Raw genomic sequence first — 12,464 nt, 5'->3', positions numbered from 1 at the left:
AGGACTTGAGAATAAGGTTCTACAAGACTCTATCTCGTATTTGGATACCAATAAAACCTCTAATTTTATTCTTTCAACATTTTTTATCACTAACATTATGAAAATAGAAACTACTTTAGTCTCCTATTGTTGCTATTCAAATTACCACAACTTAGTGGTTTAAAACAATATAAATTTGTTTTCATACACTTCTAGAGGTCAAAAGTCAGAAATGAGTTTCACTGGCTGGAAAACGATACGTGCAAGGGCTGTGTTCCTTTTGGAAACTCTAGAAGAGCATTTGTTTCCGTGCATTTTCTGTCTTTTAGAGAGCCTTCTCCCCTTGGCTTGTGGGCCCTGCCTCTATCTTCAATGCCAGCCTCATGTTATCCTCAAGTTTTCCTCCGACTCTGACTTCCTCTTGTATCTTCACATTTCCTCTGACTCTGGCTCTCTTGCCTCCTTTTTTCCTTCATCAGCATCCTTGTAATTACATTGAACCCACCCGGAGAATCCAGGATTATTTATCCACGTCAAGATCCTTAACATAATCACATGTGCAACAAGTAACATATCCACAGGTTTTGGGGATTAGAATCTGGACATGTTTGGGAGGCCCTTATTCTGCCTATGACAGTTACAAAATACTGAGCACTCATGTCCCAAGCCCAGCGTTAACGTTCTACATACTTATCTCAATTATTACAACACATCAAGGAGTATGTTATTTTAGTCCCTAGATACAAGAAAACAGATGCTTAAAAAGGTTCTGCTGTGGCATCTGTGGGACTGGCATACTATGAACATGGACTCTCTGAATCTCTGGATCTCATGGACATTGTACTAGTTTGCAATCTTCATCTCTAACCATCTGAATAGTCTCTCTCTCCAGACTCTCAAATCTTCAGTCCAGACCTCAAACTGGCTTGAGATTTTTAGCCCTAAAATGGAATCATACTCTCTTCTAATTCCAAAATTTCACTGTCTCCTCTATTCCAGAGAACAAAGAGTAGAGAAATGTGTACAAGATCTTTCACAGTCTGTCCCCAAATTTCTTTTCATCCCATTCCTCATCTAGCCCTCGCAGCACCAGACTTACTGATCTTCTAAAGTTTAACATTCACTTATCTAATTTCACGCATTCTCCCAGTTTGTAGTGGTCCCACCGTGCCTATAAACAAATATCTTTTCTACTGCTCTATAAATTTCCCCTTTAATATATTTGCATTTTACTGGGTGATTCTATAACTTTGGCCCATTATGAAATATTGTTGGAAAGAGCTAGAAAAGAACTTCAGAGTGAAATAAAGTTGGGTATGAATCCCAGCCCAGCCATGAACTGTGTGGTAAGTCTAATTACTTAATAACTCAGAACCCATTTTCTCAACTGAAAAACAGAGACGACTGTACTTTCCTCTAGAGTTTGCTCTGAGAACTAAAGGATATAATATACACCAAGGTGACCCAGAGGCAGCCATATAGTGAGAGATCAATGTGTAGTAACATATATTATTATATTTCTTCTTTATATTATTATATTTCTTCTTTAGAGGTGATTTCACTTTCTTTGCATTTCTTAAAGTAGGAAAGCCCATCTACTTTCTACTTTCTTTCTTTTCATAAATTTGTTGCAGAAATTTTCTTCAAGGGTCATGGAAGGACAGGCAAAAGCAAAGATGAGAAATGGCTTTAATGAAACATTGAAGATAGCTCTGATTCTAAGTGTTATCCCTGGATCTAACTTTGATTTTCCATGTCCTTGAGATGACACCAACATTACCTCTGAATAGTGGTGACAGCAAAAAATTCTGCATCCATCACACATTCATACTGTTACTGTCTAGATTTTCCATTTGATATTTGATCATCCATTGTAAATTCTGAGAAAGAAGAGCTCACATTTACCAAAATCTCTGCCTATTCTGATTGGGTACGCTAAACAGAAGACAGAGCCTTTTTTTTTTTTGAAACATGATGAATTAGTTAATCACTCAAGAAAATAGTGCCTGCCATGAGCCATGCACAGGGTTAGGTGCCTAATGGAGATTAAAACAGGAACTATACCTGCCTTTGGGCAATTGCTCTTTTTAGTGGGGAGGCAACTTAAAACAAGAAAGAAAATGAAATAATCAAAAATTATGTAAAGTAATATGAAGAAAATAAGAGGCTGAGATACACATAAGGAGCACCTATATGGGGAAGGCTATACATTTGGATATGACATAAAAGATAAAATGGAGCTAGTGGACAAAGAGACCTCCAAACAGAAGGAACAGCATATGCAAAGCTTCTGAAGTCTTTGTTATTATTGTTGCTGGTGATGTTGATAGCCTTACAGGTTTTTTTAAAGTAAATATCAGTGGTTTAACATTAAGTATTGTAGCTTACTAAAAATTATGTCTTTCCAAAAGACAAGTGAGGAGCACTGCAAGTACAAATATATTGTGATCCACACAGACTTCGCTTAAATGGAATTTAGATTTACAACCAAAGGGAGAAAAATATTTACATCAGTTCCAAGAGGAAAAAGCACTGCTTATGTAGACAGAAGTATTCAGAGCCAGTAACAGAAAGTGTTTGCAAATTTTGGTTCAATTTGGCCCCTGACGTCGACTGACTAGCACTCTGTACTGGATTTTTCTTGCTGTAAATAATGCAATCAATCCATATTTAGACATAAAGGAAGCATTAAGCTTTTATTTCATCTTGCCCTTATGTTCTTTCTCTCTTTCCCAAATGTCAACCCCATGCTGTTACTTAGAAGTGTAACATAAGAAGTTGTTTTTGAATTGAATTCACAGTGTGAACTACAGTGGAATATAAATGCCATCTACAGAAAAATTGATCACAGGGAAGCCATTAGAGCTGCAGAGGGCTAGTTTAATGTTGCTCTGTCATTTGATTAATAGAAAATTATTTAGTCTTTGGAAATTGCCTGCAAAATTCTTTCAGTCAACCAGAAAAGTGCTTGTTTGTTGAGTAGGTACTTGGCACTTGTACCAAGTAGGTACAAACATCCATGGCATGTGTTTTATATTATCCACATGACAGTGTTTTGTTTTTCCTAGGTAATACAAATTTCAATTTCATCATAGATATTTACAATCCAGTTTAAGCAAATACATCAAATTCATGAAACCAGAGCTGTTAAAGGTGTTCATAATAAGATGATGGCCTTTTGAAGCACATTTTAGAAACTTAAAAAAATATATACTAGACACAGGGCATTGGCATTGGAGTCACACTCATGGACAAAGATAAGAAAATTTATAGACATGAGAACTTCCCAGAAAATTAGCTGAGACTTCACCACTTTATCTGCCTTTCAAAAAGCACATAAAGAACCCAAGTAAAAGCAAAATTATTAAGGGAAAATCTTGAGTATACCCTAATTATATTTAAGAAGTGAATCTTTTGCAAATTTTGGAATTCTGTTATTAGTAGCAAACCACATTGAACACAATGGAAAAACTGATTATGTCATAATGCCACAGTGAAGAACTGCTACTCCCACGAAGAGAATTAACAGTTACTGAGCTATTTAGTTTGCACCACTAACCAAGATAGGAATATTTCCTATTTTATTTCATGGAAGCTAAAACTCTTATAACTAGAATACTTTAGTCTCATTCCAAAGATTGGAAAACCAGGCCTCTTGTAAGAGACTGGATACAGATTCAGGTCTCTCTGACTTCAAAGCCCAACTCTTTACACCTCCCAGATAGCATGAGAGGTAAAGCATTCCAAATAATCCACACGATTGGCCATTCATACCGTGAGTTCATTCCTGACAGAATGTTTCTCATTTTATGTCCATGGAAAGCCTTACTTCTGCTTTGGTAGATGAGGAAATAAATGCAAATGTTCCAGTATCAGAGACACAATCACTACCATATAGTTAGAAGAAGTCAGTTCTTCTCTCTCTCAGTCTGGAGCTTCATCAATGGATTCATAGTGTTAAAAGTAGTACTTTTTATCTAAACATGCAAACAAACAGAAAAGGCACAGCAATAGATGAAACCTTCAGAATTCATCACGGCCAGTGACATCAAAGGATTGAATTTATATTTTTTCTGTATTGATTGTATGATGTTGTTAATGTTAGCACTTTGTTTTAAAGAACAAAGTAAAAGAAATGAGTCACAAGAGTATATTAGATATTAAAACTGTGGTATCTTAGGAGAATTTTTATATTATCTCTTTTATAGCTGAGAAAAAGATTAGAAAAGGCGCTTTGGGATAAGTTGAGGGAAAATAGTTACAAAACTATAATCATTGCCATCAGCCCTTCAGAAATAAACGTATTGACAATCATTCACTGAGTTCTTACCAAGCGCAAAACTCTCAGGTCTTTTTATTATGATTGGGTTTATACTGCCAAGAAATGTACTAGGGCATGGTTGATCCAACTGGCATGTTCATCTTATAAATTCACGTGGATTGCTATAGGTTTGGCCATGTCAATTGGCCTTGATTATAGGACAGCATAATGAATGGACTGGCCACACTGTGTCACCTATGGATCTTCCCACAGCCCAGTACATAATTAATATGACCCAAGAAAGTCACACAGGACCCCAAGTAGTTTTTCTTTAGCCATCTATTACACAGTCATTTATTCAACATATATGAAATATATGCCTCCTCCTACATGCCAAGCACCATGCTAGATGATGGAATACAGAGTTGAACAAGGCCTATGTCCTCAGTAAATTTAAATAAACACAGAGCACGAATAGCTATAATTCAATGTGATAAATTCATAATAAAATATGAACTGAGTCCCATGAGAGCACAGGGGAAATATTTATCTCTCCACTACGTCCCAAATGAGGTGTAAGTGACTGGGTGAATGATATCCCAGGGGCTTGGCGAAGGCAAGTAGATGTATCATAATGCAAGGTTGGACACCCTGTGATTCTTCCAGTGGCACATAAGACATTAAATAGCAGTTGAGTCAAAACTCCAAAAGAAATCATTTCTATTTCCATCAGTGTTATAATGAGTTAAATATTATGCTCATTCAGCCTCACAAATTCAAATAAGATGCCAAAAACATCTTGCTGGGTAGTTTTATCTTTGCCTCTGCTATCCAGCTGAATTATTTTTAATGTCTCCAGTTTCTTAAATCTCAAAAATAATCATGTGGACTCAAATCTTTGAGAAGCAGTATGCTGTCATGGAGAAAAACTAGATTAAAAATCAAGAGACCAGGATTCTGACTGGGATCGGCCACTCATTAGCTGCATGCTTTTGAAGACGTACTTTTCCAACCTGGACTCCAGTTTGCTTGCATGTAAAATTTTTCAGTTGGACAAGATCCATTAATTTAGAAGGCTGATTCTAAATATGTCTTCCCTTACTTCCCACTACGTTTCTCCCAGAAAACATTAATTTCAGGGAACTAAAAGCACAGTTTGGATTTAGAGTAGACACCTTTTGGGATGATCATCCAGTTTGTAATTTTCCCTCTTCAGGGTTCCTACCAGCTCTATCTATATTAAGTGACATGTATCTTTCTCACTGTCTAGCCACGATTGGGCTAAGATAGAATATGGCCAAATTAAGCCAATCATCAGCTTTTACTTGGAAATTCTAGCTTGGACTATCTCTGAACAGAGGAAATTTCAAACTTCAGGTGTAGGTGGGCAGTCATGATTTCTGCCACACACACTGAGAAGAACAAAGAGATGGTCTATGGCAAGATGAGCATGCAGCAAAAACTACTGTGAGAGGTACAGAGAGGAACTTCTTGGCTTTTGGACATTTTTTGTCCCTTCTGAGGCTCTGCTGCATTCTGCCATGAATTCTAAAGAGAGTCTCCTATATCCTTCACAGTATATTCCTAATATTTTGTTTTAAAACACCTTGATTTGGTTGTATTACTTACAGTGAAAGTCCTAACTAGTACATGATTATTAAGTAAAGGACTACTAGGAATGAATACCTTTGTGTTGATATATGTAAAAAGTTTGCCGCCTGAGTTTGTCTGAGATGCTTATTGATTGATGGACAAATTAAACACTAGATAAAGGAGCCCTCCCTCTATTCATATATAGTAAAGTAAATGAATTCAACAGCAGTGATGAATAAATTAATACTGGACATCCAGCACGCCATTATTAATTCATAAGTTTGTCACAGAGATATTTCCAAATGACCGGAATTTGAATGAATTTGCTTACTCTGATTAGAATTAATATGATATTTCAAAAGACACTGAAAACATTTTAGCTCCTTCTATGCTAATTATCCACAATTTATTTTCCCTTTTCATGTCGATGGGTCATACAGTAACCATGAGCTAATTTATATTCATTTGGATCTTTGATTATCTTTTTAAAGCTCCAAGCCAACCACCAGCTAACATTGCCTGGAAGCTGACAAACTCTAAATTATGCCTAAACTGGGAGCATGTAAAAACCATGGAAAATGAGTCTGAAGTATTGGGCTACAAGGTGAGTATTCTGTTTTTCTTTTAACCATATCAATTAACTTACTAAGGAACCAGAAATGTCAGAACCAAATAAGAAACAAATATTATGCACATGGAAATATAGGAATCTTATTTTTCCAATGTTCTGAAAATAGTTGGCATTGCTGCTTTTAAATTCTTCATGGAAAATTTTATATTGTGAGGTCAGAATGTGTCATGGAGCATTAAGAAATAAAACTTTATAGTATGCAACATTCTTTTTTCAAGTGACTCCCCTTGCCATCAAAAAATGATGGTGTATGTAGATAGTAACTGTGAGATGAGTATGAGGTCAAAAAGTATATTCAAATAGAATTTCTAGAACTTAGGCTACAGTAGGATATCATCTTTTAACAACATAAAAGGACTCCAACAAGAGTACAGTCAAATACCCAGAGCAAACCATTTCCATCAGTGGTAATGAACATCCTCTCCTGGCAAATGCATATAGTAGTCAAACATCTGAAATGGGTCCAAACTAACCAGTAACTTTTCATGGCAAGCTCCAAAGATAATGGCCTCAAGCTATTTAATTAATAGAGATAAATCTATTCTCATTTCAGAAGCACTGGCCAAAATGGAAATCTTTCTCTTAACAACTAAATCTAAAGAAAAGGCACAGACCAGATATTTCCATCCAAGGATTACAGCATGTATAATGCTTGCGGTGTTATAGTGTTCCATAAGAGTTTCTGAACCTTAGATAAGCAACATGTCCATTTAACTTGATTCACCATTTTATTCAGATTCTGTACCGGCAAAACAGACAGAGTAAAACTCATATTTTGGAAACAAACAACACATCTGCTGAGCTTCTGGTTCCATTTGAAGAGGACTACTTGATTGAAATAAGAACAGTTAGTGATGGTGGGGATGGAAGCAGCAGTGAGGAAATTAGGATTCCAAAAATGTCAAGTAAGTTGAATCACCATTCCTGTTGTAGATTTTGAATCCAGACAGATGCCAGCATGAAATCTGGGCTCTATGAATCTTTCCAATTCTTGTTTAAATGTTGGGTGAAAAAATAAAAGGTCTATAGTTCCATTTTTCAATTGTGAGCAAGAGGTGATGAGTCAACTTTCTTTAATCCCCCAGATTTACAACATGCTTATATATCACAAACAGTTTTATATTTCCTCATTTGAATCAAAAAAAAGAAAAACCCTCACAACTGTGTCATTGGTATATGCTTCACTCTATTGGCACAAAAACGAGAAAGTTTTTCCATGGGTACTAACTTGGAGGCTTCTGAGAGCAAGGATAGCAAATATGAAGCACATGTACATAACACCTCTCTTCCCATTTTCATGGCGGACATCACTAATCGATTATAACATTCATACTGAGCTGAGTCAGCACTTTCAAATCCTCTCAATATGATGTCCTAAGCAGGTAACACCAATCGGTCATATTTAGCATGTAATAATAATTTATTATTTCTGCTTTAGAAGAATCGCTCACGTATCTACCTGAAGTTGTGACTCAGTATAAGTCATCAGCCGCCACGTTAGCCAATCCTACTCTGCCCTGTAGTCAGACTTGGCCAATTTTAGGCACTTTTCTTTTTTCTTTTTATATTTAAAACAGATATCCTAAGACAGAGGGTTAAATACACTTCCTAAAATTAAATCCAATATAAGTGAAACAAGTGTACTGAAATGTGTTATTAAAAGAGAAATAACAGTATGCATTTTAGTCCATGAAGAATTAATCTAACAAGTAATTTTACTTTTTCTCAAGACATTTTGTTTCATTTTTATATTTTGCAGGTTTGAGTTCCAGAGGAGTTTCAGTCTTAGAACCTAGCATCCATTTCCTGTCAATTGTCATCATGATTTTTTACTGTTTTGCTATTCAGCCTCTTATATGATGAAGAAAACAATAAATCTTTGAGTTTTTTTGAAAGCAAATCATTCTGTAAATAAGCTCTCCAGCCCCTGTTATAAGATACATTCTTAAAACTGACTTGTTTGGAAAGAAAAAATGTATATTATGAAAAGCTTGTAAATATCTATGGTACATTAATAAAACAATTTTAAACACTTTGGAATTTCAAAGTCCACACATGATTACACACATTCAGAAGGTGCCAAATTAATGCATGGAGTTGTCACTACTGTGGCTTTTAAGTGACTTAAATGGAGAGTATAAATAATTCTCTTGATGACGATGGTCAATGTATTGAAAGAAATTGTAGTTTCCATAGCTAAGATGTCCATTTTTTATATGCTCCAGGCAATTTAATTCAGTAAATTAAAATTTCACCCTAGTTGGAAATAAAATAAAATCATTTGTTTATCCTCGGGGTTCTTTAAAAATGTAAGCTATTGTAAAGCATGCTGCGTTTTATCTCTGAATCAAGTTGGGACAAGAAATATTTGTACCCAGTAATATATCCACGTACTTGATGTTCTTCTCAACTCACTTTTCTATCAGGTTCAGTAATAAAAATGGCAAAAAAAGCGCTTTCTGGCAAAGAAAAAGAAAAGAAGGGAAAAAGGAACCAGCGAAAACATCTAATGAATCTTGTATACAGTAAGCAATTTCTTACAGCAAAGTTTAATTTTAAAATCAATTCTGAATTCTCCCAAGGAAGAGGTTGCATGAACAATTCTCAGGTAATTATTACAAAGTGTTAGCAATGTGTGTGGCCTTTATTTTTGTACGATAAATAAATCTGGGAACGGAATTACTTTACAAAGTTTTTTTGACATTTTGGTCAAAAAATATATATATATATATTTTTGCCAAACTTCTCTGCAACTATTAAAAATAATTCTATACCATCCAAGGCTTAGAAAGATTTTTGTGGGTTGACTCTTCTCTACGATGTACCTGATAAAGTCAGCAGTCTCACTTCTTGGGATTGCACAGTCTGAAGAAAGTAGCCTGGGAAGAGGAAAGGTTAATGAGGGAGCCCATTACCTTCTAAGTAATCATCTATCCTTCACAAACAGCCTTGAGGGGTTTGTCCTGCTGTCAGCCTGCTCTAGCTCCCAGCCAATCAGGTATGATGTCCTGCGAAGCTGGGAGTGAGGAATGGTCACACTAGTATTGCCTTATTAACATGGTGCAACCTCTTAATTAAATTATGCTGAAAATATTTGAACTCTCCTCCCAACTCTCAAATCACACAATCCTCAAAGCTGGATTTTGTCATTTTCACTTCTAAAATATTTTAGAGCTGTTTAAAATACTCGACATAGTCAACAGCAGATGGACAATGACTTTCCATAGTTCAGAACTTGCTCCTTGCTGAAGAGTATGTCAAGCACGCAGTACAAATCAATGACCCTTATTATCCCTGCACATTAAGATCTGACTGTGCTTTGATGGTGCAAAATAAACAAACAACAGAAAATACTGTTTGGCACACTCACATTAACAGCTGCCTGAACAACACATATTTGTATTGATCAGATATACCAGTGTTGGCACATGGTCTTAACGGTTTTCTCAAATTGGTAAGAGACAAGATTTGTGTCCTGGTTCCCAAAGTGGAGATTGAGCATGAAATATACTATAAGATTTTTGTTTTTGCAATTAAGAGAATTAGATACATAGTCATTTGAGTAAGAATCCAAAAGCTAAGTCAGTTCTTATCAACAACACATTTATTTGCAGGTGTGTTTTAATTCATAATCACTGGAGTATTAAATGTCTGTATTATTCAATATCTAATATATTATTTATATTTTCACCCATCCATGCTAAATTTTTCAGAATATAATTTGGCATTAATATTAAAAAGTGTGAGATTTGACTCTCAACTGATTTGAATCTCTACTCTTAGTGAGGCCTTGGGCACATCTTTTAACGTCCCCATGTCACTTTTATGAGGATTAAAGGACATAATGCACACAAGTATTGAGCATGTTGCAACACTGTAAGCTGTCAACAGAGCTGCTGTCATCTGCTGCTATGAACTAAACCCCTAATGAAATAAGTTACTTAAGTGTTCAATAGACTATGAAAACATATTCAACCTGTATTTATATCAAATTACTAAACAGCTTCAAGAAAAATGAGCAGTCCACCTACTCAACACTAAATGGCACTAAAGAATGGAACCAATCGTGGTTCCACCAATCCATTTCAGGAAAATATTCTTTGTGATGTATACACTCCTTTGACATTTAGGAAGGATTGCCAGTGAATCCCTTTATTGATTGAGTATACTGCTGTTATACACTGTTATGAACATGATAACTCATTTCCATACTTCTTACAGGAAAAGGAAAAAAAAAAGTGATTGTACCTGGAAATTGCCAGAAAATGAAAGTGAATAAGAGTTAGGACACTTGACACAGGGGAAATATAACACTATAAAGCTATGGGCTGCCCAGATAATGTTAACTTCAAATTCAACTCCATTTTCTCTCTTCTCTTACTATTCACATTATAATCCTTCCAGGTCAGTGTCCCTTTTCTGACTATACACCAGAAGGTGCCTTATAGAAGGGCACACCTGCTCTCTATAACAGCAAATGCAAACAGTGAGAGATGACCTGGAATCAATTTAGATTCCAAACGCAGTAACATAATCATGACCTCCCTTAAGTAAATCTACTATTTTTAAGCCTCTATATGTTATCAGTTTGTACCCCATCTTGGGATGTCACGTTTTATACACCCACTGTATGCCATAATTATTACCTTATTGTCTACAGAACTATATATTTAATTCAACAACATATTTAATTTGTTTCTGTTCCAGAATTCAAGAATTTATTTCAACATCTCTATTGAACACAGTACTTGAATTAGTTAAGTTCTCCTGGGAAACAGAACCAACAGAATGTGTATGTGTGTACGTGTGTGCATGTATGTGTATACAGAGAGACAGAGAGACAGAGAAAGACAGAGACAGAGAGAAAGACAGAGACAGAGACACAGAGAAAAACAGAGAGAGAGAGACAGAGAGTGATATATTATAAGAAATTAGCATGTAATTTTGGAGGCTAAGAATTCCACACCCAAGAGAGCCAATGGTATAGTTCCAGTTTGAGTCTGGAAACCAGGAGATCCAATGGTGTACTTTTCATTCTGAGTCTGAATGCAAAGGCAGGAGAAAACCAATATCCCAGTTGGAAGATTTTCAGGCAAAGAGAAAGAATTCTTTCCTACTGAGCCTTTTATTTATTCAGGCTTTTAATGAATTGGATGAGACTCATCCAAATTGAAAAGGGTAACCTGCTTCACTCAGTCTACTGATTCAAATGCAGAAACACCCTCACAGACACACCCAGAATATTTGGGCACCTTCTGGCCCAGTCAAGTTGACTCATAAAATTAACCATCACAGCACTCTTTTTAATTATTTTAAATAATTCAGTTGTAATCCCCAAAACTTTTGAAATGAAGTTATGGAGACACTCTCCTCAGTTTATTCATCTGTAAAATGAGATGTTGGGATTACATGACCTCCAGGTTCCTTTAAAATCCTGTAATTCTATATGAAGCTGCACAGTGGCATTATTTTTAGTGCAAAACAGGTTTTAATAACCTTTCACAACCCACACAACACTCTGCAAGGCTTCTCCAGCTTTTTTTCTATATTTTCATTAGCCTAAATAATTGTGTTGAGCTTTCTTAATTGGACTTTACTAAACAACAGATAAAATTGAGTATGTTTTCCAAACGGCAAAGAACCCTTAGAAGTTCTGGTCCATCTTGACCTAATTAAATTTACAAACTTTTGCACAGCAAAGGACACCATAAACAAAATGAAAAGACAACCTAGAGGATGGGAAAAAAATATTTGCAAACTATGCGACTGACAAGGGCTTAATTTCCAAAATATACAAACAGCTCATACAACTCAACAACAAAAAAGCAAAAAACCTAATTGAAAAATGGGCAGAAGACCTCAATAGATATTTCTCCAAAGAAGAAATACAGATGGCCAAGAGGCACATGAAAAGATCCTCAACATTGCTAATTATTAGAAAAATGAAAATCAAAACTACAATGAGGTACCACCTCACACTGGTCAGAATGGCCATCATTA

The 12,464-nt window shown here is 35.6% G+C and overlaps 1 protein-coding gene across 1 annotated transcript in view; it reads left to right on the top strand.

The window, feature by feature from the left end:
• Positions 1-8,375, top strand: part of CNTN6 (contactin 6) — a 290,431-nt gene extending 282,056 nt beyond the window's left edge. Inside the window, exons 21-23 of the mRNA XM_057555124.1 lie at positions 6,325-6,437; positions 7,201-7,369; positions 8,224-8,375. Of these exons, the coding sequence (XP_057411107.1) occupies positions 6,325-6,437; positions 7,201-7,369; positions 8,224-8,324 (383 nt within the window). The 3' untranslated portion in view covers positions 8,325-8,375. The remainder of the gene's footprint in view (positions 1-6,324; positions 6,438-7,200; positions 7,370-8,223) is intronic.
• The last annotated feature ends 4,089 nt before the right edge of the window (positions 8,376-12,464 follow it).

Source organism: Balaenoptera acutorostrata, chromosome 10 (genome assembly GCF_949987535.1).
Source record: "Balaenoptera acutorostrata chromosome 10, mBalAcu1.1, whole genome shotgun sequence".
In the NCBI taxonomy this organism is placed as follows: Eukaryota; Metazoa; Chordata; class Mammalia; order Artiodactyla; family Balaenopteridae; genus Balaenoptera; species Balaenoptera acutorostrata.
Note: the sequence above shows the minus strand (reverse complement) of the source record. Positions and strands in the feature narration are given on the sequence as shown.